Source organism: Bufo bufo, chromosome 7 (assembly GCF_905171765.1).
Source record: "Bufo bufo chromosome 7, aBufBuf1.1, whole genome shotgun sequence".
In the NCBI taxonomy this organism is placed as follows: Eukaryota; Metazoa; Chordata; class Amphibia; order Anura; family Bufonidae; genus Bufo; species Bufo bufo.
In genome coordinates, this window is record NC_053395.1 from 40,256,669 (window position 1) to 40,282,804 (window position 26,136).

General features: G+C 42.5%; 1 protein-coding gene across 1 annotated transcript in view; it reads right to left on the bottom strand.

The window, feature by feature from the left end:
* Window positions 1-26,136, bottom strand: part of FAM20C (FAM20C golgi associated secretory pathway kinase) — a 148,290-nt gene that overhangs the window by 92,864 nt on the left and 29,290 nt on the right. Inside the window, exon 3 of the mRNA XM_040439867.1 lies at window positions 25,177-25,255. Coding sequence (XP_040295801.1) covers window positions 25,177-25,255 — 79 coding nt within the window. The remainder of the gene's footprint in view (window positions 1-25,176; window positions 25,256-26,136) is intronic.

Sequence of the window (26,136 nt, forward strand, 5' to 3'; positions counted from 1 at the left end):
ATCTATGTGTGGATAATACGAGTGACCCTATACTCCTCTATGATCCAGGACCCAGGTGCAGCTGCGATCTCTGCACCCCTTATACAGTCATGTGAAAAAATTAGGACACCCTTTGAAAGCATGTGGTTTTTTGTAACATTTTTAATAAATGGTTATTTCATCTCCGTTTCAACAATACAGAGAGATTAAAGTAATCCGACTAAACAAAGAAAACTGAAGAAAAGTCTTTTCAAGATCTTCTGTAAATGTCATTCTACAAAAATGCCTATTCTAACTGAGGAAAAAGATAGGACACCCTTGCCCCTAATAGCGAGTGTTACCTCCTTTGGCTGAAATAACTGCAGTGAGACGGTTCTTGTAGCCATCTACCAGTCTTCGACATCGGTCTGAGGAAATTTTACCCCACTCCTCAATGCAGAACTTTTTCAGCTGTGAGATGTTTGAGGGGTTTCTTGCACGTACAGCCCTTTTCAAGTCACCCCACAGCATCTCAATGGGATTCAAATCTGGACTTTGACTTGGCCATTCCAGGACTCTCCATTTCTTCTTTTTCAGCCAATCTTTGGTTGATTTACTAGTATGTTTTGGGTCATTGTCATGTTGCATGGTCCAGTTCCGCTCCAGCTTTAATTTTCTAACTGATGGTCTCACATGTTCTTCAAGCACCTTCTGATACACAGTAGAATTCATCGTGGATTCTATGATGGTGAGCTGACCAGGTCCTGCTGCAGCAAAGCAGCCCCAAACCATGACACTTCCACCTCCATGCTTCACAGTTGGTATGAGGTTCTTTTCTTGGAATGCTGTGTTTGGTTTACGCCAAACATGTCCTCTGCTGTTGTGTCCAAATAATTCAATTTTGGACTCATCTGTCCAAAGAACATTATTCCAGAAGTCCTGGTCTTTGTCAACTTTATCGCTGGCAAATGTCAGTCTGGCCTCGATGTTTCTCTTGGAAAGCAAAGGTTTCCTCCTTGCACACCTCCCATGCAAGTTAAACTTGTACAGTCTCTTTCTGATTGTAGAGGCATGTACTTCTACATCAACAGTAGCCAGAGCCTGCTGTAGTTCTCGAGATGACACTTTAGGGTTTTTGGATACCTCTTTTAGCATCTTGCGGTCTGCTCTTGGGGTGAACTTGCTGGGGCGACCAGTCCTGGGCATGTTGGCAGTTGTTTTGAAAGCCCTCCACTTGTAGACTATCTTCCGGACAGTGGAATGGCTGATTTCAAAATCTTTTGAGATCTTTTTAAATCCCTTCCCAGACTCATAGGCTGCTACAATCTTTTTTCTGAAGTCCTCTGACAGCTCTTTTGCTCTCACCATGGTGCTCACTCTCACTTCAACAGTCAGGAGCACACCAAACTAAATGTCTGAGGTTTAAATGGGGCAAGCCTCATTCAACATGCAGAGTAACGATCTACTAATTATGTGCACCTGGTGTGATATACCTGTGTGAGATCTGAGCCAATTTAAGAGGGAATACATGTGAGGGTGTCCTATCTTTTTCCTCAGTTAGAATAGGCATTTTTGTAGAATGACATTTACAGAAGATCTTGAAAAGACTTTTCTTCAGTTTTCTTTGTTTAGTTGGATTACTTTAATCTCTCTGTATTGTTGAAACGGAGATGAAATAACCATTTATTAAAAATGTTACAAAAAAAACCACATGCTTTCAAAGGGTGTCCTAATTTTTTCACATGACTGTAGCTCCCCCTCCATGTCCACGGTCATATTAATGTGCATATGCATGTTCTGCAGCGTCTCCTCTCACGTCCACAGATTTACTTCAGTTGCTAGTTGTTTGTGACTTTGTTTTGCAGCAATATTCACAAGTCGGGGGCTGTGATTGATATGTGGAGTCGTAGGGAGCGAGTGTTATTAAACAATGGATGCAACAGGCGGCATTGTTAATCACTTGTTTGCCTGCCGCCTGATCTTGTTATCACAGAGTCTGTTTGTGCAGCATTCAAAGAGGCCTGCTCTCCCAGAATGCTGTCCTTGCAAAATCTGGTAAAAGTATTCACAGCGGCAGCCAATAACATCCCAGGCTACAGCGGGCCGATGCCAGAAACCAGGGAGAAAGGGAGTTCATCCCACTGCCAAAATACTGAAAAAACTGGAAAAGCTGTAACTGAAGCCGCCCTGTTTGTTTCCTCTTCAAGGAGTTGCACAGTATAAAAAAAACTAAAAAAAAACGTGGCTGCTTTCTTCTAAAAACAGCGCCACCCTTGTCCACAGGTTGCATAGGGTATTGCAGCTGAATCCCATTCACTGCAATAGTGCTGAGCTACAAACCACACACAGACCCTTCAAGATTACAGGGTGTACAATCCCTAAATGTGTTTCTCTGAATAACTCCTTAAAGAGGTTGGCCCATCTCAGACATCAATGTCAGATAGGTGCAGGTCCCATTTCTAGGACCTGCTTTTATCTCCTCAAAGGGACCCCCAAAGTGAAAAGAGAGCAGCCGAGCATGCGGGGCCTCCCCCATTCACTAGTATGGGAGTTTCAACAATAGCCGAGCGCATGATCAGCTATTTCTGGCAGTCCCACAGAGGTGAATTGAGGGGGCCATGCATGCGCAGTGCGTTCTCCATTCGCCACTATGAGACTTCCGAAAATAGCCTAGCATGCTCGCTCGACCACTTTTGGAATTCCTGTAGCGATAAATGGAGAGCATGCCACACATGCATGGTGTACTCTCCTTCACTTCAGGGGCCCCGTTCCGGAGATAGGAGCGGGTCCCAGAGGTAGGATACACACCTATCTCACATTGATGGCATATCCTAGCGACATCAATGTCTGAGCAAGCCTGTGAAACATTACAGAGCAAAACATGCTGGGTTTGGTTAGAAAAGCCAGCAGGAAGCTGATGAAAACAGGAAGTTCTGTATGTAAACATCCTGCCAGGAGGCAGTGATGCCAAGAACAGGGGAAGGAAAGTGCTTACATGAAAAACAGATATATGGGGCAAAAATATGCAGCGTTTGGGGCACCCTGGGCACATAAAGGTCCATGCTCATTTTTGAATTAAACAGGTTTTATAACCTCCAACCCAAAATTAATAACCAATGGGAATGTGTACACAACAACAAAAAAAGCCACTCATCTTTTTTCCAGTGCCATCCTTGCTGCTTCCATCCATGGTCATGTGCACTGCTGCAGCCATTGATTGGCCTTACCAGTGATTTCTTCTGAGAAGCACATGGCCACTGAGCCTCTGTGGTCACATCCTACTCAGAGAAACATCACCACTGAGTCCAATGACTAGCTTCAGCGGTGCACCTGACCATGGGTGGAACGTCACACCCCTGGTCCATAGGGGACCTGAAGCAGCAGGGCCCTTGGAGCTGCTGTCAAAAGGGAGTGGCTTTTTTTTTTTTATTGTGCACACATTTCCATCGGTAATTAATTTTAGGCTGGGGTTCGGACAACCCCTTCACCCTCCACTATCTCTCACACTTAGAAATGTAGGGAGCATTTTTTTAAGTCATGGATGCTGCTCAGGCCTTTTGGCTTCCATACTTTGAAATTTAGCTTCTTTGCTTTATTTAAAGCCTCAAAGGCTCTTTGATGTGATTCCTTAGTTAACATTCTGCTCTGTTCCTGAGAAGCCTTGAGTCATATTCTCCTGGATTCCTTACATATTTCCACCATGGTAGACGGAACATTCCGGCTATGCCACTTTCTTGTGGAAGACAGAGTCCGACAGACATTACTAATATTAGTAATTATTACTACTGTATATTTTTAGCTGAGTACCGTATTTACTATCTATATATACCCAGTATAATCAAGCCTGGCCATTGGTCGCCATATGTTGGTAATATCTGAGCACTGTATGGAAGTATTTACTTGGGGATTTTATGGCAGTGCTACTTAGCCATTATATACTGTAGCATTTTTACATGTTTGTATATTTTGGTGGCAACACTGTATACAACTGTTATTTAGGTAACTGGATGGAGGTATAGCACTATTGGCACCATATACACATATGTACTGTACACTATAGTCAGATGGTACCCACAGAAGACACCTCACAGGTCACCATCCAACATAAGGCCAAACCTGGTGTGGATGGTGGGCCTGTTCAAAGACAAATTTAACTCCCTCTGACTAAAGCTGACCATAAGTATCATGGCATTTTAAGTCCAAATCTATGTACTTTGTCAGAGGCAGATTTAAAAGGGTTGTGCAAGAATGGGGGTGTTTGGCAACCCCCCCCCCCCACACACACACACTTTACCGGACTTGTAAAGGAAAGATGAGTTTACCTACTTCCCGGCTCCTGCTACCCGCTCCTTCTCCTCCAGGCCTGCGATGGTCTGCTGGCCTCACTCAATGTCAACATCTGGTTTCACATTGCCGCAGCTAATCACTGGCCATGGTGGAAACCGGATCCCCTTCCGTCATGTGACAATTTGTGATTGTGTAAGGGGATCTGGTCACCGCCACAGCCAGTGATTGACTGCAGCGATGTCAAACCAGATGTTGACATTGAAGGAGCCCACAGAAGCATTGCAGGCCAGGAGGAGAAAGAGGGAAGAACCAGCGCCGAGAAGCAGGTAAGTCATCTTTCCTTTACAGGTCCGGCCAAGTGGGGCTCAGGTTTGTCAACCCCCCCCCCCCCCATTCTTTCACAGCCCCTTTAAGGCCTTCATACTTGACAGGGATTATTGACAGCTGAGCCCATTGATTTCGGCAGGGTCGGGACACTATCTAATGTATATGGGCCCCCATGAGTATCATAGATGATATGGGGGGATGGGGGAGATTAGGATTGATCTTTTTGTTCTGGCAAGAGATAAGCCACCGCCAGAGGCAAACACATTTATGATTTGCCAAGGGGCTGGGAGGAACAGCTGTTAACGGAAGCAGAGTTCATCCAACAGCTATAGGGGCGTATAGGAACCTCAAAAATATCCATGGTATTGAGAATTTCTTCACTTTCTGACCCTACCCTACAGTACTATTTTCTTAACTACATCCAGCAACATAGACTACTACACCACTCACCTACATGTACTTCATTGAAATATGATGTAAGGAGAATAATATTGAATTTATATAATCCTTCTGCCATTAGCTCTAATTCTTGGTTACCTCCACCTTGTCCACCCTTAGAACTGCAGGAGCAGCCATGCTTCTAGGCATCAGAACTTGAGGAGTAGCTTATCATCACCCACCTAAAGAACATATTGGGTATATTGAAATCCAACATGTCATCTCCTTCTTGCTCGTGAAATCTGCTATCGGAGGAAAGTTGGGAGGCCACCATACATCTAAGACCATCGGACTCAACCGTCTCTTGGGTTTGGCCAGTTTTAGTGATGACCCCACCCAAGAACGGTTTTGATACTCAGTCCTAAATGTCTTCTGATGGAGAAGATTGGAAATAATTAAGGCCCCTTTTACACCAGCTGAGGATTAGGCCACATATATCGGGAATGAATGTTTCTACAAACTCTTGTTCCTGATAAGGTGTCGGTAATGAGCAAAATGCTAGTTTGTCAAGTAATTGCATCTTTAAAGTGACACCAAAAAATCCTTTTGTCCCAACAATATGCAAAGTAAGTGGTGGATGAACAATCCTAATTACGATTATTTACCCTCTTTTGGCATCTGCTCAGGTGCTGATCGGCTTGTATATCATCGATAGGCGCTTTTTTACTTTTCAGCATTGGCCCATGTAAGAGGGCCCTAGGCTTTTGCTAGATCGCGCTTCCATTGAATTATAGAATAACATTATCACATTTCCCCTGGTGACAGTATCTCCGCTCCTCTATTATCTGCATATCTAAAAGCCTCACATCATATGAGGTTTTATTGTCCTTTTCGTGGCAAAGGAAATGCTGGGAGATAATAATGGAAAAAATGAAAAAAACCTCTGGTAATTTTCAGTCATTTGGTTCAATTTAATGCACACTGATGAAAAAACGTCAGATTTCTCTAATTCCAGAGCCACAAATACAGAATAGCACTGAAATACAGGTTTGCTTAGAGATTCCCCAGCCAAATGGCGCATTCATTATTTTTCTGTGTTACAGCCGGCACATTCTGCTCAATGTCGAAACTTGTATTTGAAATATTTTGCCATATGGTGACATTTTAGAATTAAAATATACAATGCTAGAAATTACAGTTCATCGACTTTTGACAATAAATATCATTTTGACTTGGATTAGGGTTGATCTTCTCCCCCCAAAGGATAGGTCCTCCAGAGAAAGGGACACTCTTTGTGCCCACACTCTATTTCGGGAGGGTCCTGAAAGTGGTACTCCACTTAATTTCTAAGGCTGCTTTCCAACTAGTAGCAGCCTTCTCCGGCAGGCTGTTCCGCACCGGCCCCATTGACTTTAATGGGGGCGGGCCGGAGTTCCAGCGGCAGCACGGCAAACATGCCGAGAGGCGGCTGGAATAAAACTATGACATGCATACGATGTAGTGGGAAACTGGACAAAAATTCCAAATGGGGTGGAATTGAAAAAAAAAAGCACATAGATTTATGGAATTCGTTTTTTACTGTGTTCCCTGTGTAGGAAAACTGACCTATTACCTTCATTCTCTGGGTCAGTATAATGCAACAATATTACATTTGTTTAGTTTTTCCCGTGTTTTAATACTTATATTTACATCTACAGGGCTGAGCGAGCGTTACATTTTTTGACACAATCTGTAGGGTTTACTGATATATATGTTTACTGATATATATGTCTTTTTAATCACTTTTTATTCTATTTTTAGAGGGGAGATGAAACGACGAAAAAACGGCGGATTTAGATTTTTTTCCCCCAATACTGCTTTGATTGTATGAAATAAATAAATGTATAGTTTAATAGTTCAGGGATTTTGGGATGTGGTGGTACTAATGATCTTACATATCTGATAATTTATTTTATTGTTTATTGTATTTACGGGAAAAGGGTAGTGATTTGAACTTTTATAACTTTAAAAAAAAATGTTGACTTTTTCTTTGCTCTTATATTAAGTCCCCCTAGGGGACATAAACAATGCCATTGCCAAATTGCAGATTGATTTACCATTGCAGCCTGTGGGACACCCAGCACGCTCACATACTGAGGCAGGGTTCCATAGGAACTATGTCTGTTATAGCCTTGAATGCTTTAGAAAGGTTGAGGCTACCACAAGGAACGAACGGTTCCTCCACTGCCGAGCGAGAGAACTATTAGATAACCCAGGAGTGCAGGAAGGGGGCATGAGGCTGCTGAAATTGACATTACCTGCCAAATCTGCGGGTGTCGTGATCCTGAGGAATTAGATAGAAAGAGCTCCTCTAGATCTCCACATATTAAGACCCCAATTTGGTAAGTTTTGGGGAAAGTGGTAGATTGACCCTAATTCAGGCAAATCTGAATTCTAAGTTTTCCTGGAATTTCTCTTTTTAAACTAACTCTGTAGAATAATATTTACTTCAATAAACACTTGGAGGCCACGCGCATATCATGTCAATAAAGCAGGTAAGCAACTTATGATTCAGATCCAACTTAGCAAACCCACAGGATTTTCGAGATAAAAAGTTATTCACAGAAGATTTTATATAGTGTAATGCCTATTATGTTGCTGTTGCTTGCTATTTCCTTCTTAATTACTCAATGTGTAAATATGCACAATTAATAAGATAAGATGTCTTTATTTATGAGTATACTTTCTAAGATTCACCATTGAGGGACAAGATTAATTAGTTTCAGCCTGCTGACATTTTTTCCACCAAATGTTGGAAATGTGATTGTACTCCCTTGGTGAGTACAGATGTTGGATTAGTAACTGAAAACCTTAGAACAGACTGATTTGTGGAGAAAAATACCAGATTTATAAATAATGCACCAGCTTGGGTTAACAGATTGCTAATTTACATATAGAGATTTAGCGCTCATCACTCCGGTAAGGGGCCGACTTATTACGAGATGCAACAAGTCTTCTAATGAAATACACAAAGCAGAGAAGTCAGAGAAGAAGGTTGGGAGATATCTATCATGTATTCTGTATTCTATTCAACTGTTCATTGGACGTGAAGTCACTTGAACAGATTTGACCTGGGAATACGCCTAAGGGCTCGTTCACACGAATGTGTGAAGCCCGTGCCCGTGCTGTGGACCGCAAATTGCGGTCCGCAATGCACGGGCACCGTCTGCGGGGGAGCCGCATGGGGATCGCAGACCCATTTACTTGAATGGGTCCGCGATCCTTCCGTTCCACAAAAAGATAGAGCAAGTTCCATCTTTTTACGGTGCGAAAGCACGGAATGGAACCTCAGAAAGCACTCCGTAGTGCTTCCGTAGTGTTCCGTTCCATTCTTCCGTTCCGCATCTCCGGATTTGCGGACCCATTGAAATGAATGGGTCCGCATCTGTGATGCGGAATGGCCATAGAACAGTGCTCGTGTATTGCGGTCTGCAGGGTGTTATTTAAGTAGACCCTGGTCTTCACCCTTTAAAGGGGTATTCCCATCTGAGACAATGGGGGCATATCACTAGGATATGTCCCCACTGTCTGATAGTTGCTGGGACCCGCACCTAGATTGAGAACGGAGTGGGGAAAGTGGTGGCTGAAGGACCCTGGGTTACCTCAGGACTGGACACTACCTGGTGCTCTCCCCATAGAAGTGAAAGGGAGCGCACCATGCTTGCGCGGTCACCGCTCCCACTCATTTCTATGGGGCCGATGGAAATTGCCAAGCTCAGCTATTTTTGGCGGCCCCATAGAAATGAATGGAGGGCAGCCGTGCATGCGTGGTACGCCCTCCGGGACTTTGCCAGCTGCGTTTATGAGATAGGTGGGACCCGCACCTATCAGAAAATGGGGGCATATCCTAGTGATATTTGTCTTAGATGGGAATATTCTTTTAACTCCTGTGCAGGGGAACTACTAGGCTGATCCCTCTGTTCAGTGACTGCTAACTCACAAGGGGCAAGAGACACTGGTGCTGAACATCAATGGATCAGGCAAAGCTGTACTCAAGGAGCAAGCCAAGATCAGGGCAGGCAGAGTACATTCAATCCGATAATCAGGACAAAGGTCAGGTTGGGCTGGACAGAGTCAGTACATTTCATGCATATACTTTGCATGATCGCCCTGAAGAGCAGCAGAAGAAAATGTTACTCTATTCAACTAGTAACATTTTGTTTAATTAAATCATACATTATTGCAGAGAAAGCAAAATGGCCTTGAAAGGGCGAGGGGCTTATAGAAATGGGCTTGTCAATGGGTGTTTCAGGGCAGTGTCCTGCAAATACAGAGAGATACAGAGGTGACCTCAGCATCAACTTATTCAAAAGAATTTATTTTGGGTCGTCTCTCCATGAGCCCCTCTCTAAAGTAAAGGTATCAGTTAGTTTTTCTCTGTATAAAGCTTCATATGATTAAGCAAAATTTATTTTATGGCATATAAGGGGTGGGTGCAAGTGCAACCTCCGCAATCACTGTAGCCACGCCCCTTAAAGAGGTTTTCCCAAAATGATATTCTACATATTGCAAAACGCCCCAGGATCTGAATACTTTTGTTATTGCATATAATAAAATATTTAGCATAGCTACTGAGCGTGTCCCACTCTGGCAGACTTAAAGGGGTTGTCTCATCTTGGACAAATGGGGGCATATCGCTAGGATATGCCCCCATTGTCTTCTAGGTGCGGGCCCCACCGCTGGGACCCGTACCTATATAGAGAACGGACTCCGGTCCGGCGACCATCAAGCCGACTCGCCATAGAAGTGAATGGGAGCGTACAATGCATGCGCGGCCCCCTGCTCCCATTCATTTCTATGGGGCCGACGGAAATAGCCGAGCCAGCGCTCTGCTATTTTCGCCGGCCCCATAGAAAATGAATGGAGGGCGGCTGCGTATGCACAGTGCGCCATCCTTCACTTGCGGGGCTCCCTTCTCGATATAGGTGCAGGTCCCAGTGGTGCGATATGCCCCTAGTGTCCATGATGAGACAACCCCTTTAAGCTACCCTCTTTGCCAGGGATATTGGGAACTCCCAAAGCCATGCTGGCTATGTATGTGAAATTGATAACATCTAGCCGTAATATCATTATCCATACTTACCTTATCAGATCGGCCATTGTCCTGTACGCTGCGTTCAAACAAAGACGCTTATCAGTTCCTATAGAAGTTAGCTGTAGTCAGCACTTGATATACACAAGAGGCTATAGCTGTAGGGCAGGAGATCAGCAGACGTCAATTACTGTACACCCACAGTCTATAGCTCGCACCTTAAAATAACACAAGATATTTATATACGTTACGTCTCTTCTCACACGATTGCAGAATTAAGTGTAGATCATGTTAATCTTATTCATTTGCTGCATAGAAAGGCATCAAGTTTCACACGAGCGGCGAGTGACTGCATCGCTTATTGTTAGTAGGAATTAACCAGGCAAATTAAGGCAGGATATTATTTCATGCAGGTAACTGTGAAAGTATCTGCCTGCAATAAATGGGCCACTGGAATTACAGCACAATGAGGGACATCTACAAAGGTACTACGGAGAGTTGTGGTCAATCATTCATACACTAAATGGTCCTAAGGTTTGGAACTGGCAATGGCGTAGTGTGGTTTCAGCCAAGTATTGCATTTCCTAAACTATGGATATGCCTCTTTTTATAGAACCATGCCCCACAGTATATCGAGCCCCACATTACCAAGAATAACACTATATAAAGGTCAAATAATGCAGCTCCACCATAACTATATAATTATAAGTCTCAGTCATTAATAATCCCGTTTATGGCCCCACTCAGTGTATTATAGATGATGTCTTCTCTGACTGGATACCTCCTTTTATGCCCCAATGCAATAATCATCCCCATTTAGGCCCTAGTCCCACTCAGTAGTAATTTCCCCAAGAGTTATAATGTGCCCATAGTTATAATGGCGCCTGTCGAGGTCCCACTAGTTATAATGCCCCCTAATGAGAATTATATATAATATCCCCTGTAGTGCCCTCAGTATATATAAAATGCCCTGCCATAGTGTTCTCTGTACATAAAATACCCCCTAGTATTATATACTGTATATATATATATATATATATATATATATATATATAAATATATATATATATATATATAAAAATGCTCTCCCTGTAGTGCCCTCTGTACATATAATTCCCACTAGTGTCCTCTCTCTCTCTCTCTCTATATATATATATATAGATGAATAAACTTTACTTATCTTTTATTTATTTTGAGAATGCTGCCTGTTTTGCTATTTTTTGTATTTCTGGGCGATTGTCTTGTCCCTTTGGGCACCTCTTCACATTTTGTTGTCTTGTGCTGCCTTTTTTTGCTATATATATATATATTTTTATATATATATATTTATATATATATATATATATATATATATATATTGTGGGGTTTCTCTCTGGTAGATAGGGTAAGCGGGCGCAGTACAGAGGCAAAATACAAGTTCCTAACTCAAAACGTCAGTGTTTATTCACACTTGAGGCAATTGCACAAAACAGCACGGAACTTTGCAGTCTTTGTGTTAATTCACACACAATGGAAAGTTGATATAACACAAGTCACCTTGCTGGCAGTTCTGCCTCCAGTAGTCCACAGCAGGCTTTAGGGGGCCTGTTTCCCCAGCATGCGGCTCTCAGCCCTCCAGCACGGCACAAAGCCTCAGATCCCAAAAACAGAGACATCTCTGCTGAGCCCAGCTGCCTATTTAAGGACAGCCAGGTGCTGCCAAAACCCGGACTGGCACTTAAACTGTGGTCAGGTATTTGACCTCACCTGGCTGGAAACCAGCCCAGCCGCACATGCTGGGAGGAAAATACCTGCCTTGCCAGACACAACCCCTCACTGTGTCATATATATATATATATATATAAATAATGCTCCCCCTGTAGTGCCCTCTGTACATGTAATGCCCCTGTAGTATCCTCTGCACATATATGGTCCGCAGTAGTGCCCTTTGTACATATAATGCCCCCAGTAGTGACAAAAATAATGGTGCTGTCTGCGATGCAGGCCGCAGATCATCGCGACCTCTTGTGCCAAGTGGGAAGTAATACTATTATTTTTTGATTATCACCTGTTTGGGCATCCTCTTGATTTAGAGATTCAGTATGAGCAAATATGTACCTGAGTGCTAATAATTGGCATGCACCCTATACCCTAAGGTTACTCGAGTCACTTGTAGGGAAGGATCTGAACATTGTAGAAAAATCGATCGGCACTCGATATCTGTTCCACGCTGAATGCATTTGAATAATCATTAAAAACCATTGTTTGAACGATTATCAAAATGCATTCAGCGTGAAACAGATATCGAGTGCCGATTGATTTTTCTACATTGTATTTTTTTACGTGATTGGAGGTGTCATATCGACCAGAGCCCCTACCATTGCCTCTGGGTTAGTTGTGCCACCCTTTACATCCAGATCTATTTTATGATAAGGATCTGAACATGCTTGTACATCATCACCTTGATAACAGCATGAAATATAAATCTGCTGTTTGAAAGGCCTGCGTGCAGAATAATTTTGTTTATTGAAAGAGGCACGGACTCGAAAGATGGGAAGATAATATTACTGCTTTCCAAAATATTAGTGCAGCCCCTTCTAGAATTTGGAGTTCTAGGCAGGTTGAGGAGAAGGGTGCTCTGAATTTGGAAGAAGAATAAAAAAAAGGGCAGCAAAATTGAACATGGGAAGATTAAGAGTTAAATTTAGAGCACATGATGAATTTGTGCGAATATATACTGTAAATGATCTATACAAATACAGATTTCACTTTTAGGGCATCTCAGGGGACCCCCTCTACATAAAGAAGGTTCACATTCAAGCTGCAAGAATGTCTTTACTATAAGAGGAGGGAAGCAGTAAAATGCCATTGTTTTCTTCCCATTGCAAATTATACTCTCTAACCAGTGGTGAATATGAGAGATTGTGTCAGATGCTCTTAGGAAGTGTAAAAATACTACCTAACCTCTAAAATAGATTACCCTGACCTATAAAATAGTTTACAATTGTTTTACAACTTGCGTAGTTCTGGTTATGACTTACGGTATCATTTTATTTCACATACTCCTGTATTTAGTATTAATAAGCCTTCAAAAATATTTCCATTATACTAATGAAAAGGAAATCTGGTGTTGGAGCATGTTTCTTTAAGACAGTGATGGGCACTCCAGCCCCTGAACCTTGACCAAAGTGAAAGCTGGACTTAAGGTTATGAGCTGACACTGGTCTTCATATCAGATTTCTCAAGCAAGAAAAACTGGATGATCAAGTATCAAAAGAGAAAGAAAAACTCTAAGAAATGAGGTTGTTCCTGTACTGGCAATGATAAATTCACGTGGCCTGTAAACAAGTTTCACAAGGTAGACTTTCTACAGATACGTCTACTGAAGACAAGGATCTATTCAGGCTCAAAACTTCAAGACAAGTGCAATAGTAATTATACGGCAACACTGAAATTATGACAGATTAGTAGATTTCGATAATCTATAATCAGGATAGGTAATCGGTGGGAATCCGACTCCCACCGACCAGCTGTTTCAGAAAGCTGAAACTATATAGTGGATGGAAGACTCTATCCATTGTGCAGTGTCCACCATCAGTGTGCTGCAGCTCAGATCCCATTCACTTGAATGGTAGCTGATCTGCAGTGCCCCGGCGCGACTATTTCATAGTGGACAGAACGTTGTATTTCCAACTGCATCAACTGTACAGTTTCCGAAGGCTGATTGAAGCAGCTTGCCATTGGGGATGCCAGGTATCAGATCCCCACAGATCTAATATTGATGACCTATCCTTAGCACAGGCTATCAATATCCAAGTGCTAGTGCAGTGACCCGCTGGGTTTACTGCTAAAGAGTTAATGTTAAATTCCAAAATTATTATTTGTTAAAATGGGTTAATGTATGCAAGTTACTGTGACTTTAACATGCACTGTGTATTCCCAAAAGGCTATGTATGGGTAAGAAATAGTTAACTGGCAGTCCTTAGTATCCATTGCTAGGTAGTGGGCTGATCCTGCTTTCCCCTGGCTAGTGGGGAGTCTTTGAGTAAGCAAGCTAGAGAGAACACCTGTTTTGTGTGAGCTGCTGCCAAGTAGGCCAAGACAGAATTCTTCTCCGGGAAAACACCATTCCTGTTAGTGAGAACTGATGGGAAAAGCAACTTTGCCAGCAATTAATCTCCGGGGAAAGTAAAACAGATCACTTTAGAAGGTTGAGGACCATAAGGGCCATGCTTGGACAAAGACAGTAAAGGCAATGCATGCATAAGGCTTTAGACTTTACTGCCTATGGTTTGGGTTATATTGCTTTTGGCGCCCACCACACTACCAAGAGAGACTGCCCATCCAAACTAGGACTGCATCCTGCAGTTGGGCATTGCAGAGAAATATTGATAGATATTGCATGCCTTTGGTTGCTTTGGGAAGAATGCACCACAATAGCCACAACTATACTTAGCCTTTAGGAAAAGCCTAATCTGTAATACATAAGAGAACTGTGCCTACTCCTAGTCTTTGTACTGTGACACCCATCATCTATTCAGTAAAAGGGAGACTCTGTTTTACTATTGTCAAGCCGGCCTGGTCATTGGTCTCTAAACCCAACCCCTTGGCACTCTGTTCTCCTGCCTTGCAGCCTGCTACCTGTACCTCTAACATCAAGGGCACCCCAGCCATCATCATACAGGAGACCCCAAAGTCCAAGGGGAAAAAGAGTTGTTCCCCTCCTGTCACTGCATGCGTGTCCTGGGAGAGCACTGGAGCATGGATTAGCCACATAAAGACTACGAGCACCCTCACTGCCACTGCCACCACTCCTATCCTCCTCTTTATCCCCACGCTTCTCCCCTGCAGGTCGGCATGCTGCACTAGAAAACCACTGAAAATCCTAAAGTGCATGGTCAAATGGTTAACGAAATTGAAACAAATAAATACCTCACTTATTAATCATAGTAAATGTGTACTATCTTAATTAGTTCATTTGCATATATTGTACATTATAATTATTTATCAATACCCTCATTGCATTGGACATTGTACTGAAGTATAGTGATCAATTTGTTTCTGTCTACAACATTTTTCGGACTTGAGTTTATCTCCAAACTGCTGCCTGCCTGCTAACCACCACGGGCTCTCCTCGGGAGCAAGCATTAAGGCAAGATCATGCCCTAGTCACAGAGGGCAAGCTCGCTGCTTGAGGGAAGGGCACGATCAAGCTGTCAAATTTACAGTAGCTCGGAATGATCCTCGGAGAACTGACAGCCCACTGGGTAAGACACAGCTATAAGCACAAATGTCATCCAAAGGGGGTTGGATACAAAACTGACATGAAAGTAGAGGAAGTGAAAAACGGAGACTATATTTAAAATATAATTTGGATGACGTTTTGGTTTTTTAAAGTAATTTTTGATTCTTTTCTTTTGTATGTATCTAAAATTAAAATGATTATTTGTGGGTTTCTGATGTGTCACAAATGCTCCACAAGTCATAAGTCTGCTGTACAGTTGTAGATAAAGGATATCTTCCTTCCTCTAGATAGAAATCTCCTTCCTCTAGATAGAAATCAACATGTGCGTTTTGCAATGGAGAAAATGACCGTAGTTCTTATCATCAGCATGCACGCTGGAAAATAGTTGGGTACTGGAACCCTCTCCCCCCTCATTATATCCTTAAAGGGGTTGTCCTATTTGAGACAATGGGGGCATATCGCAAGGATATAGCCCATTGTCTAATAGTTGTGGGTCCTACCACTGTGAACCAAACCTATCTCCTAAACGGAGCCCCAAAAGTTGTGGAGGGCGCACTGCGCATGCACAGCCACCCTCCATTCATTTTTATGGGGCAGCCGAAAATAGCCGAGTGCTTCCTCTGCTATCTCCGTCAGGCCCGTAGGAGTGAATCGGAGCAGTGGCCGGTCATGCGCGGTGTGCTTCCATTCGCTTCTATGGGGAGAAGGCTTGATGGTGGCCAGACCGAAGTCCTTCAGCCACCACTGACTAACACCTATCAGACAATGGGGGCATATCCTAGCAATATGTACCAATTGTCTCAGATGAAAATACCACTTTAAGTTATAATGAACCCACTTACAATTTCCTACTATAAAAAGTTTAATTTCTCTGTTAGATCACATAAAACATATTTTTTTTTTCAATTGGAATACATTAACAAAAATGTTCCTGTGTCTAGGTATTGCTGATAAATATTTGTAATGGTGCCTCCTGGTGTTCCTATGATTTCTTCCCAGAATGTCCCCTTAATGATGTATCCACTTTTAGTGTTCACACATGCTCAGTAGCTCAGTCCCACCACCTGGATCTTATTATGATATCTGCTTTAAGACTTGATGGAGTAGCTGCTTCTTCTCATCACTACTGGATAATATGTTGCCCTCAGACCAAAAAAGGTTCTGCACCAAGAAGTCCCAAACAAGTGGACTCTTAAGTATGGGAAATATCTTGATCTCTGTAATCTTTTAAGATCAGCTTTCCCAAAGGCAATGATATGACACAATACACGACATTTAGCAAGTATGCCCAGTATTTTGTCCTGCTTCAGTTTCCCTTTAGATTACAATTATGCTTTTTTTTAAGGCCTCCATGCAGTTCTTCACCTGATTTATAAGCAAGACTGTGAAATTGCGAAAATTAATGGAGTCTACATTCATTTAACCATCACTCGCGAGTAATTAAGAGAACATTAGATGAATGTTCTTAATAGAAATCTAAGAAGTATTTTTAAAACATAACATCCATTAAAATCACTGCAAAGCAATCAAATAAAAGGTAATTCGAGTAAAAAAAATAAAAAACACTGTACACGGCCTTGAAGTCAAGGTTTGCACTGTATAACATTGCCTTTCAATACACGTTTTCATCAAATTGCTAGATGCCTCTTCTTGGATTGCTTGGTTCCTGTTTGGCTTGAGGTTTTGCTGGCACTAGTCTGTGTAATGATGAGTTGAAGTTTCCTGAACCGAGCCTCCCCCATCTGATGTCACATGTACCAGTCACTGGCCTCATACTGTGTATTCATCCCAACCACACGAGACAAAGTAAAATTGAGAGCTCTACACGTCACATCCATTTATAACAGTGGAAACTGATGCCTGGCCTTGTACTAGGGCTATGCTGACACTATGAATTACTGTATCTCAGGCTGTCTGCTATGGCACTAAACAAAGGGAACTGACAACAGAAAAGGTAGCTGAACATGTAAAATAGCATGTATTTCCAGCACACTGTACAATGTGTGTATTTAAAGCAACATAATACATAAAGGAGTCGGCATAAAAATTAAGGTTTAGATAAATTAGGTAGATAATAGATAGATTATAGATAGACAGGGTCGGCGCCACCCATAAGCAGAGTAGGCCACCGCATAGAGCTGCACTCCTGCTGGGGGCGCCGGCGCTCTGGAGTCCGGCCTCCAGTGGAGTTGCAAGGTGGGTGCGGCGGGTGCGGGCCGCACCGGGTGACACCAGTTTGATGGGGTGTCACCCGCCGGACCCAAGTTCCCAACACCACTAGCACCCGCCCCCTTGTACTTGTGTCGCTGATGTTATCCTGTACTTGCCGGCTGCGCGGGCATGAGTTCAGTCACTTCGGCGCGCAATCCAGCGAGACCCGTGACCTCCCAAGGTGGGTCTCGCGGGATCACACGCTGCAGGGCAGGATTGCATGCCGAAGACACTGAACTTAACTGAACTCATGCTCGCGCAGCCGGAAAGTACAGACTGTACAGGATCAGCGACACAAGTACGCATGGGCAAACTACATAATGGAGGGCAGTCTGGGGGCAAAATTAACTAGTGTGGGGGCAAAATTACATAATGGAGGACAGTGTGGGGGCAAATATATTTAGCATGGGGGCAAATTACTTAGTGGGGGCAAATTACATAATGGAGGGCAGTGTGGGGGGCGAACAACATAATGTTGGGCAGTGTGGGGATCAAATTAATGTGAGGCCGTGTGGGGGCAAATTAGATAATGTGAGGCAGTGTAGGGAGCAAATTACTTAATGTGGGACAGTGTGGGGGGCTAATTACTTAATGTGGGGCAGTGTAGGGGGCAATATTACTAATGAGGGCATTCTAGAAGGGAATAACTATTAGTGGGACTATGTGGAGCATTATTACTATAGGGGCACTATTATTTCTTCAGGATAGTATTTGTGGTATTGGGGCCGAGGCACAGCGAGCAGCAGGATAACAGTGTGGGGACTCCAGGTTGGGGGATGATGATAGAAAAGTGAGGACACTAAGATGTCTGTGTGTCACACTCTGCAGAGACGAGACGGCTGAGAGAAGTGTCCGGACCGAATGGAGAAGATGATGACAGAGAAGTTCTACATTAGAGGAGACGTCACCTGGAGGTACGTGCTGCTGTATATGTGCAATGCTGCTATTTTATGTTTTGCATATGAGAAAATGTTTACAATTAAAATGTTTTAATTAAATGTTCTATTTTACTATTTTTGTTATTTGGTCGAAAGGCTGATTGGGGGGGGGGAGGGGGGATTGTAACGGGACTGCTGTAGAATATCTAAAATTAGCTGGTCAAGTAAAATGTTGCATGCAACAATCATTAAATAGGTGGCCGACAAAAAGGGGCGTGTCAAAGGGCGTGGTCAATGGACGGAGTCCAGGGGACGGCAAAATTAGCTTTTGCCTAGGGTGCCAAAATCCTTGCACCAGCCCTGTAGATAGATAATATAGATAATATAGATAAATATATAGATAGATAGATAGATAGATAGATAGATAGATAGATAGATAGATAGATAGATAGATAGATAGATAAGGGTACTTTCACACTAGCGTTTTTCTTTTCCAGCATAGAGTTCCGTCCTAGGGGCTCAATACCGGAAAACAACTGATCAGGCATATCCCCATGCATTCTGAATAGAGAGTAATCCGCTCAGGATGCATCAGGATCATTTCAGTCGTTTTGACTGATCAGGCAAAAGATAAAACCGTAGCATGCTACAGTTTTATCTCCGGCGAAAAAACTGAATTCCGGATCCGTCCTTCTGCCCTGCGCATGCACAGACCAGTAAAAATGTAAAAAAAAATACAAGACGGATCCGTCTGTCCGCATGACAAGCGGAGAGACGGATCCGTTCTTGCAATGCATTTGTGAGACGGATCCGCATCCGGATCCGTCTCACAAATGCTTTCAGTCACATCCAAATCGGCGGATCCGACGACGGAACTGCCTGCCGGATCATACTGCCGCAAGTGTAAAAGTAGCCTTAGCTCATTACATAAATACAGCACTATATTCAAGCACAGTATAAATATACTCAGTATACCCAGTACAAGTACCAAACTTCCAGTTCTTCCAGTTCAATACAGATACTATTTGCATAGTCAGCTTAGTCCTTGCCATATACATCTGTACAATGTGAAACTATAGCTCCCAGTACGGCCTGATCATCAGGCTGTAGACCATACAAGTAACTACAGCACTGATCAGACACCGTCTGCTACAGAATAAACATTTATATTTGGTGACTTACAGGTGTCATCTCCTCTGTAATTATTCCCTTTTCTTTTCTTTCCATCCGGGTCAGACCACCATGATGACTTCTCCCAGCCACGACTCATCTCTGCAGAGTTGATTTTGCTGCCAAGATGTTTTCAGCTTTTTTTCTTTACCAACACATTTGCACCCTATATACTAACACAAATTCTTCTTAGTGCCACATGCTGTGCCCTGATATAATAGCAGCATACACGGTGCCCCTGAATACAGTCATGTCCCATATGGTGCTCCCTAAAAACAAACTGCTACACACAAACAGTTCCCCTAATGGTAATGCCACACACTCAGTGTCTCTTGTATATAATGCCACATGCTTGGTTTCCCCTATAGATAGTGTCATATACACTCTATGTGCCTACTGAAAGTGCTACACAGTCTGTACTCCCATATATTTTGCCCCCTGTATATTGGGCCATATGTTCTGTGGCCCCCGTAGATAGTGCCATGTTCTGTGCCCCTTTTATATAGTGTCTTTTGCTCTGTGCCCCCTTTACATAGTGCCTCATGCTCCTTGTCCTGTTTTGTTCCCCTATATAAACATACTCACCTGTCCCCGGTCTCACGATGTTATCCACCGATGCTGGCCAGACCTGTTCCTGTGGAACATCATAGGTGGTGCAATGAAGTCCACCTACATAGAAAAAAATGCAGTTCCCTTGTACAGCTAGCCCTGCCAGCTGCTCAATTGTTTCTGCATCGTGGAGACTTGGATACAATTGAGTGAAGTTGGGTCCAGAACCTAGGTGAATTGACCCAGTGATCGGATGCCCAGGAGAGAGGCCCAAAACCCAAGTGATTGCAAATTTGATGGCCTACACTCCAGTGAGCATGTGTTCCTTTCATTGTTTACCAGTCACAGCTCTACACTTGTGGATATGACTGGTTTTATAGCTCTGGGCAGATGAAAGCGAATGACAGTGAGCTGTAATACCAGGCAAATGCAGGGAAGACAAAATCCCCTGTCTCCCCTGCAGCCTATCAACAGAATACAGGCTGTTTATAACTGTCTGTATCCTGCACTCCATAAACAATCCAAAGACCACCAGAAATGTTAGTCTATTGTTTCTTTACCCCAGTGACCTCCAACCTGTGGCTATCCAGCTGTTGAATACTACAGCTCAAGCTGACTGGGTATGATAGAAGTTGTAGCTTGCAAAAGATGGAGGGCCCCAGGTATATTAGCATTGGGCCTAAAATATATGGACATGCAGAGTACCAGCAAACTAGGAAGATATTTAACTTTTAAACTTCCTAGGTTAAGTTCTAGGTTCAAAAAGTTCTGACAGTTCCTGTGATGTTTTACACCCTTACTTAGACTTTCCTGCTGAATTAATGGAAGGTGTGATATTGAATATACTGAAAAGTCCCTGCGGTAACAATCTGTTTGTATGGAGAGTTATTTAGATTGGGAGTCTTCAATTAACAGCTTATCTCTGTGGTAGGAGCTGATAGCAGTGGATTGGCTCGTCTGTATAATAGTAGTAATAACTTACTCGAGAAAAAAATACAAAACTGTAGGGTCTGTTTAGTAATCCTTTCCCACGCTATTTTGATATTTTCAGCACAGCAACATTTTTGTGGTTTTAACAACAAATTAGATACTGTAGACTTGATACATGTCCACCGAATAAGTGAAGGTGGACGTGCATGGTCAGTCATTCTCATCAAAGCCAAAGCTCTGCAGAGTGATCCTCTGTTCACTATAGAGCAGACAATAAAAAAAGCTTTCTGAAGCATGGCAGAATATCTTAGGAGTGTCCTTCAAAAAAGGGAAGTAAGAAGGGACTATATTATCAATTGCCAGAGGGGGAAGGATACTGAGTATAGAGCCCACCCACACCAGAAGCAAAGGGGCTCTTGGCTTCTTTCCTACCTGTCTCTGATGGTCTGAAACTGTGGTGTCCCATCGGTGGTCATGTGCATTGTTGTGGTTAGTCACTAGCCTCATCGGTGACGTATTTCCAAGTGGCATCTGACCACAGACGCTCAGTGGTCATGCCCTGCCTAGGGACATGCCATCGATTAAATAAGTGAATGGCTGCAGCAGTACACCTGACCGTGGACAGGACTAAGAGAAGCAAAGGCAGGAGCGTCGCTGTGTGCGTTCGATAAGTGCCTTTTCTTCTTTCATTCTTACACCCTCCTGGCCTTTATTAAAATTAGTTTTGGGTCTGGACAACCCCATTAATATCCAAATCTTTTTTCTTAGGTTATGAGGTTCGTGGTTATAAGGTTAAATGGGTTTTCCGTGAGTATAATATTATGACCTGTCCTCAGGATAGGTCAACAATATCTGAGCATTGAAGGTCCAACAACCGGCATCTCCGCTGATCAGCTGTTTAAAGAGGCTGTGGTGCTCCAGGGAGTGCGGCTGCCTCCTCCCAGTTTACCAAGCACAGCACTGTACATATGGTGGCTGTGCTTGGTATTGCAGCCCAAGGACATTCACCTGAATAGGACTGAGCAGCGCCTAGGCCATGTGACTGAGGGGTGTGTCATACTCACTGGAACACCATGGCCTATTCATACAGCGGATCAGCTAGGGCGCCAGGAGTTGGACCCCAACCAATTAGATAGGGATCATATATTCTGAGAATATCATCAACATTTTACTCCTGAAAAACCTCTTTAAATGTACCTAGGTCCTTTACCAGTCTTCTCTTATGGCACAGTCCTTGTGGTACTAATATTTGTAAACTATTTCATTGCGTTCTTCATGGGTTTGCTATTCATAAAACTCTAATTTGAGATTCATTTGCAAGCCTGTGGTATCTACTAATAGAGACTATTGTGGATAGCTGCCTAGGAAAGTCATTAAAATCAGCAATGCAGAATGCAGCTAAAAAAAAAAAAAAAAAAAAAGATAATGGAATATGATTTTCAGACAGAAGGGGAAAAAACACAACAAATCACAAAAATCTGGACTAAGGCCCAGTGAGAATAGCTTATCTCTTCAGTCCTGGGTTGACAATGGAAATTCGCCTGCAAATTATCTACCATCCACAAGCGAATGAACCGCTTTCCAAAAGTCAATCATCTTGTCTAAAACGGAGGGCCAGTTTTCAGATAATTAGAAATAATATTTCTAGAATGTTAGAGAATTTGCTCGTAACTCAATGATTGCAGTCGTATCTAAGCCTCAAGCGCCTGGAGTGACCTGCAGGCCAATCTGTAACCTTGAAAATGGAAGCACAATAAGTGGACACCGCAGAGGAGCTATGTTAGGTCAGGCTTCCTGGACTATGATATAGTAACTCTACACTGAAGGATCCAGCGGTTGGCCACCATTTGCTGTAGAAGAGAAGAGAACGATGCAGGCAGGGAGGCTAGCTAGAGAGAGAGGTGCAAAAAGAAAGAAGCACCAGATAACGAGACACCGTAAGTGGTGAGCACTGTTATACTGTCAATTGTGCATTGGAGCCCAGGAGTTTTAGGTTATGGTTCTGTCCAGATCCTTACTGGCCTTCTTTTGCAGTGTCTATGGGAAGATCTAGGCATAAGGAGGTGCATGTTCAGGGGCAAATTGGCCATAGACCTTACAAGAAAATTTCCTGGTGGGACAATGCCTCACGGCTGGGCAGTAGAAGTTTTTGGGGATTTTGTGCTGCTGGTGGCAGTATTTTGTGATGGACTGTGGTACTTGGCTCTGTTAGGGTGGTATAATGTGCCACAATATAATATTGTTGGCCCTGCCTTCCATCTATTTGGACCCGACTACAAAACAGGGCCACTTTTAGTATTTTTCCAGGGCCAGTTTAAGTTCTAAGTCCACCCCCATGCATGGGTAGACTTTACCTCCACAGACCCCATAAGAGAACCCAGCCGATAGAAACCCATATATATGATAACTAGAGATGAGCCAATTTTTTTAAATTCGATTCGGGTCTGATTGGTTCATATGGCCCTTGAGATTCGATTCAGCTACGAATCAATTCTACCCGAATGGAAAGTATTTTAATTGCCTGGAAAAATCTTTCTCTCTGTGTCTTTTTTTTTCCCATATCAAATTTCTTATAATGATCATTTGTTGGAATCAAAGTTTTTGGAAAACTTTTGAGTTGAATTCCAAAATTTTTTAATTCAATTCACATGTACCTAATGATAATCCTATTTATGGAATCATACACAAAAAGTTAACGTACATTCTGCCAGACCTGAACTAACTAGATGGTATACCTACATGGTTGACAGTCAGAATTAAAATAATTAGTCCCTGTGGGGACCACAAAAGCTAGCACTGGAGAAACCATGGCTTGAAGGCAGAGCATTCTACAACCTTAATTCACTATGAATACTTGTGTAAACTGTCATAGGACTCAATTATAACTTTTCTAAGGGATGATTTGAGTCAGATTTTGCTTGATTATAAATGGAGGAGGGTAAGGTGTCACCATACAAACAACACTTAAGTAATGTCACATTGACAGCCTTGAGCAATCCAGCTGTGTCACCCCTCCGCCTAGATTGCACTAGTAATCAGATTTTTCTGGATGCATAAATAACTACAATAAACGACGATTATTTTAAATTCTAAATGAAAGCACAGTTAATAATGACTATGAAATAATGGAGTAAATCAGTATTACCAGGCCTTCAATGGTATGAAACAGGTGATACACAGTACGCTGTACCCTGCAGCTGAAGGGCTGCATTCATAAGCACTTTCCATACCAGGGACCTTGAAGATATATATATAAGAAAAGCCCTAGGCGCTAGATTGTGGATGAGAAAGCTTAAGAAATGTTTCCTGAACTTCCCGTGAACCAGTAATCTATGAATTTAGAAGCTACAGTAGATACATATCTATAAGCTCATACTCTCCAGTACCTAGTTGCATAAAAGTTATAAAGTACGGAATGATGGTGATGCCGCTTAATGATATGTGATATATATGATAGTAAATCTCTTGGCAGGCTGCAATCCACATCACAACCACTGGGTGGCCACATAGACACATATAGTATAAACAACTCCTGACAGAGTATCACAAAATCATTTTTTTTTTTTCAAAGCTGGTAGTCACATATGTATAAGCAAGAGAAAATGTAGATAGATAGAAAGGTAGTAGAAGACACCAATATAACATAGATAAATAGATAGATAGATCGATAGATAGATAGTGAATACATATGAATACTTGTCCATTTTGTCTACCCAGGTGCTTCAAGTTACAACTTAGAGTTTTCTTTAAAGGTCTATCTTATCAAGAAACCTACTAAGATATCTGGACTTTATAGAGGGTAAGGGTCTTTAACATGGTACCATCTTCTTTATCTCTTTGTGTAGGCACCACTCCTGGCTTTGGCTCACAATCACTGATCAAACACTGACCAAACATCGATTGTGTGAAAGCGACCTTAGACATTCATTTGAATAGTCTGCATTTAACACATCATTTGAGACCATTTGACGGGTTTATGAAAGGGAGAAAATTATGAATGGCATTGCCTGGCTCAGTCAATATGTAAAACCCCCTTACTGTGGTAGATACTATGTAAAGAATGGTAGAAAAAATATATTGCATTGTATTTGTACAGTCATGTGACCACTTGTTGAAGGCTATGTCCCATTACTGGACATAATGATCATCATTACAGATGTAAAATGCTAGAATAAAAATCTCTCTGTACTCACTTCATAGGTTTGAAAAGTGCTTGTCCATAATTTTGGAAGGTCAGGATGAGCTTCAGTTGGGTACCTCCAGATTTCATTGCTAATAAAGACAAAAATGAAGATCATTAGTACTGTCTTTCTTCATTCAAGGTGTTGGTCAGGCAACTGTTAAGGAGCTCATGAGCAGAGTAGACCTTTCTGGTTGTATTGCCTTTTACATTAGCAATTTGAACAAGGACAGGATGCCCTTCAAGCAACTGAGGGTTGTCTTTAGGTGTGTATGAAGGTGGCACATCACTGGTTGATATTGAAAGAGGGTTCTTCTGATTTTGATAAGCTGAGGACCAAAGGTTAGACATACCATTCTACTCTAAAATGGTACATGTATGACATTGTTATTTCCTGTATGTTACACTATGGAGGGTAGATTCAATAGAAGGGTCTGCAAAGTAAGGATTCAACCTGTGATCATCCCTGCTCATGGGAAAAGAGGCAAACACAAACTGGTAACTCCTGACCTAGGATGATGCGGTGTGATGAAATGAGAAATTTAAATTTTTTTAGGGGACCCCTCTACTTGTCTATGTCTATCCCGTTCAAGCTACTTGATAGCTCATTGTCCATTTTTCCTGTTCTTGTTTCCAGCACAAGCTGGCAATAAACTGCACCAGTGACAGATCCTGGATTGGATCAGGTCTCAGTCATTTGCTAAGCAGCTCATTACAAGCCTTCTGTAATGTCATGTTTCCAGACACTTCTCGTGCTGAATTATGCAGGCCGCATTGCACATGAAAAGCACTCTTTGATTTCCAGCTAAAACATGTCTTCCACTAAAGTCTAACCTGCTGACACCCCTAGCTGATTTTCTTGAAAAGTGGTGTTTATTGTCACAAAAACTATCATTACAGATGATTGCGTAGCTTAAAACATAATTATCTGGTTTCATATGCAGAACACGTTCCTTAAACAAGAATCGTTCCA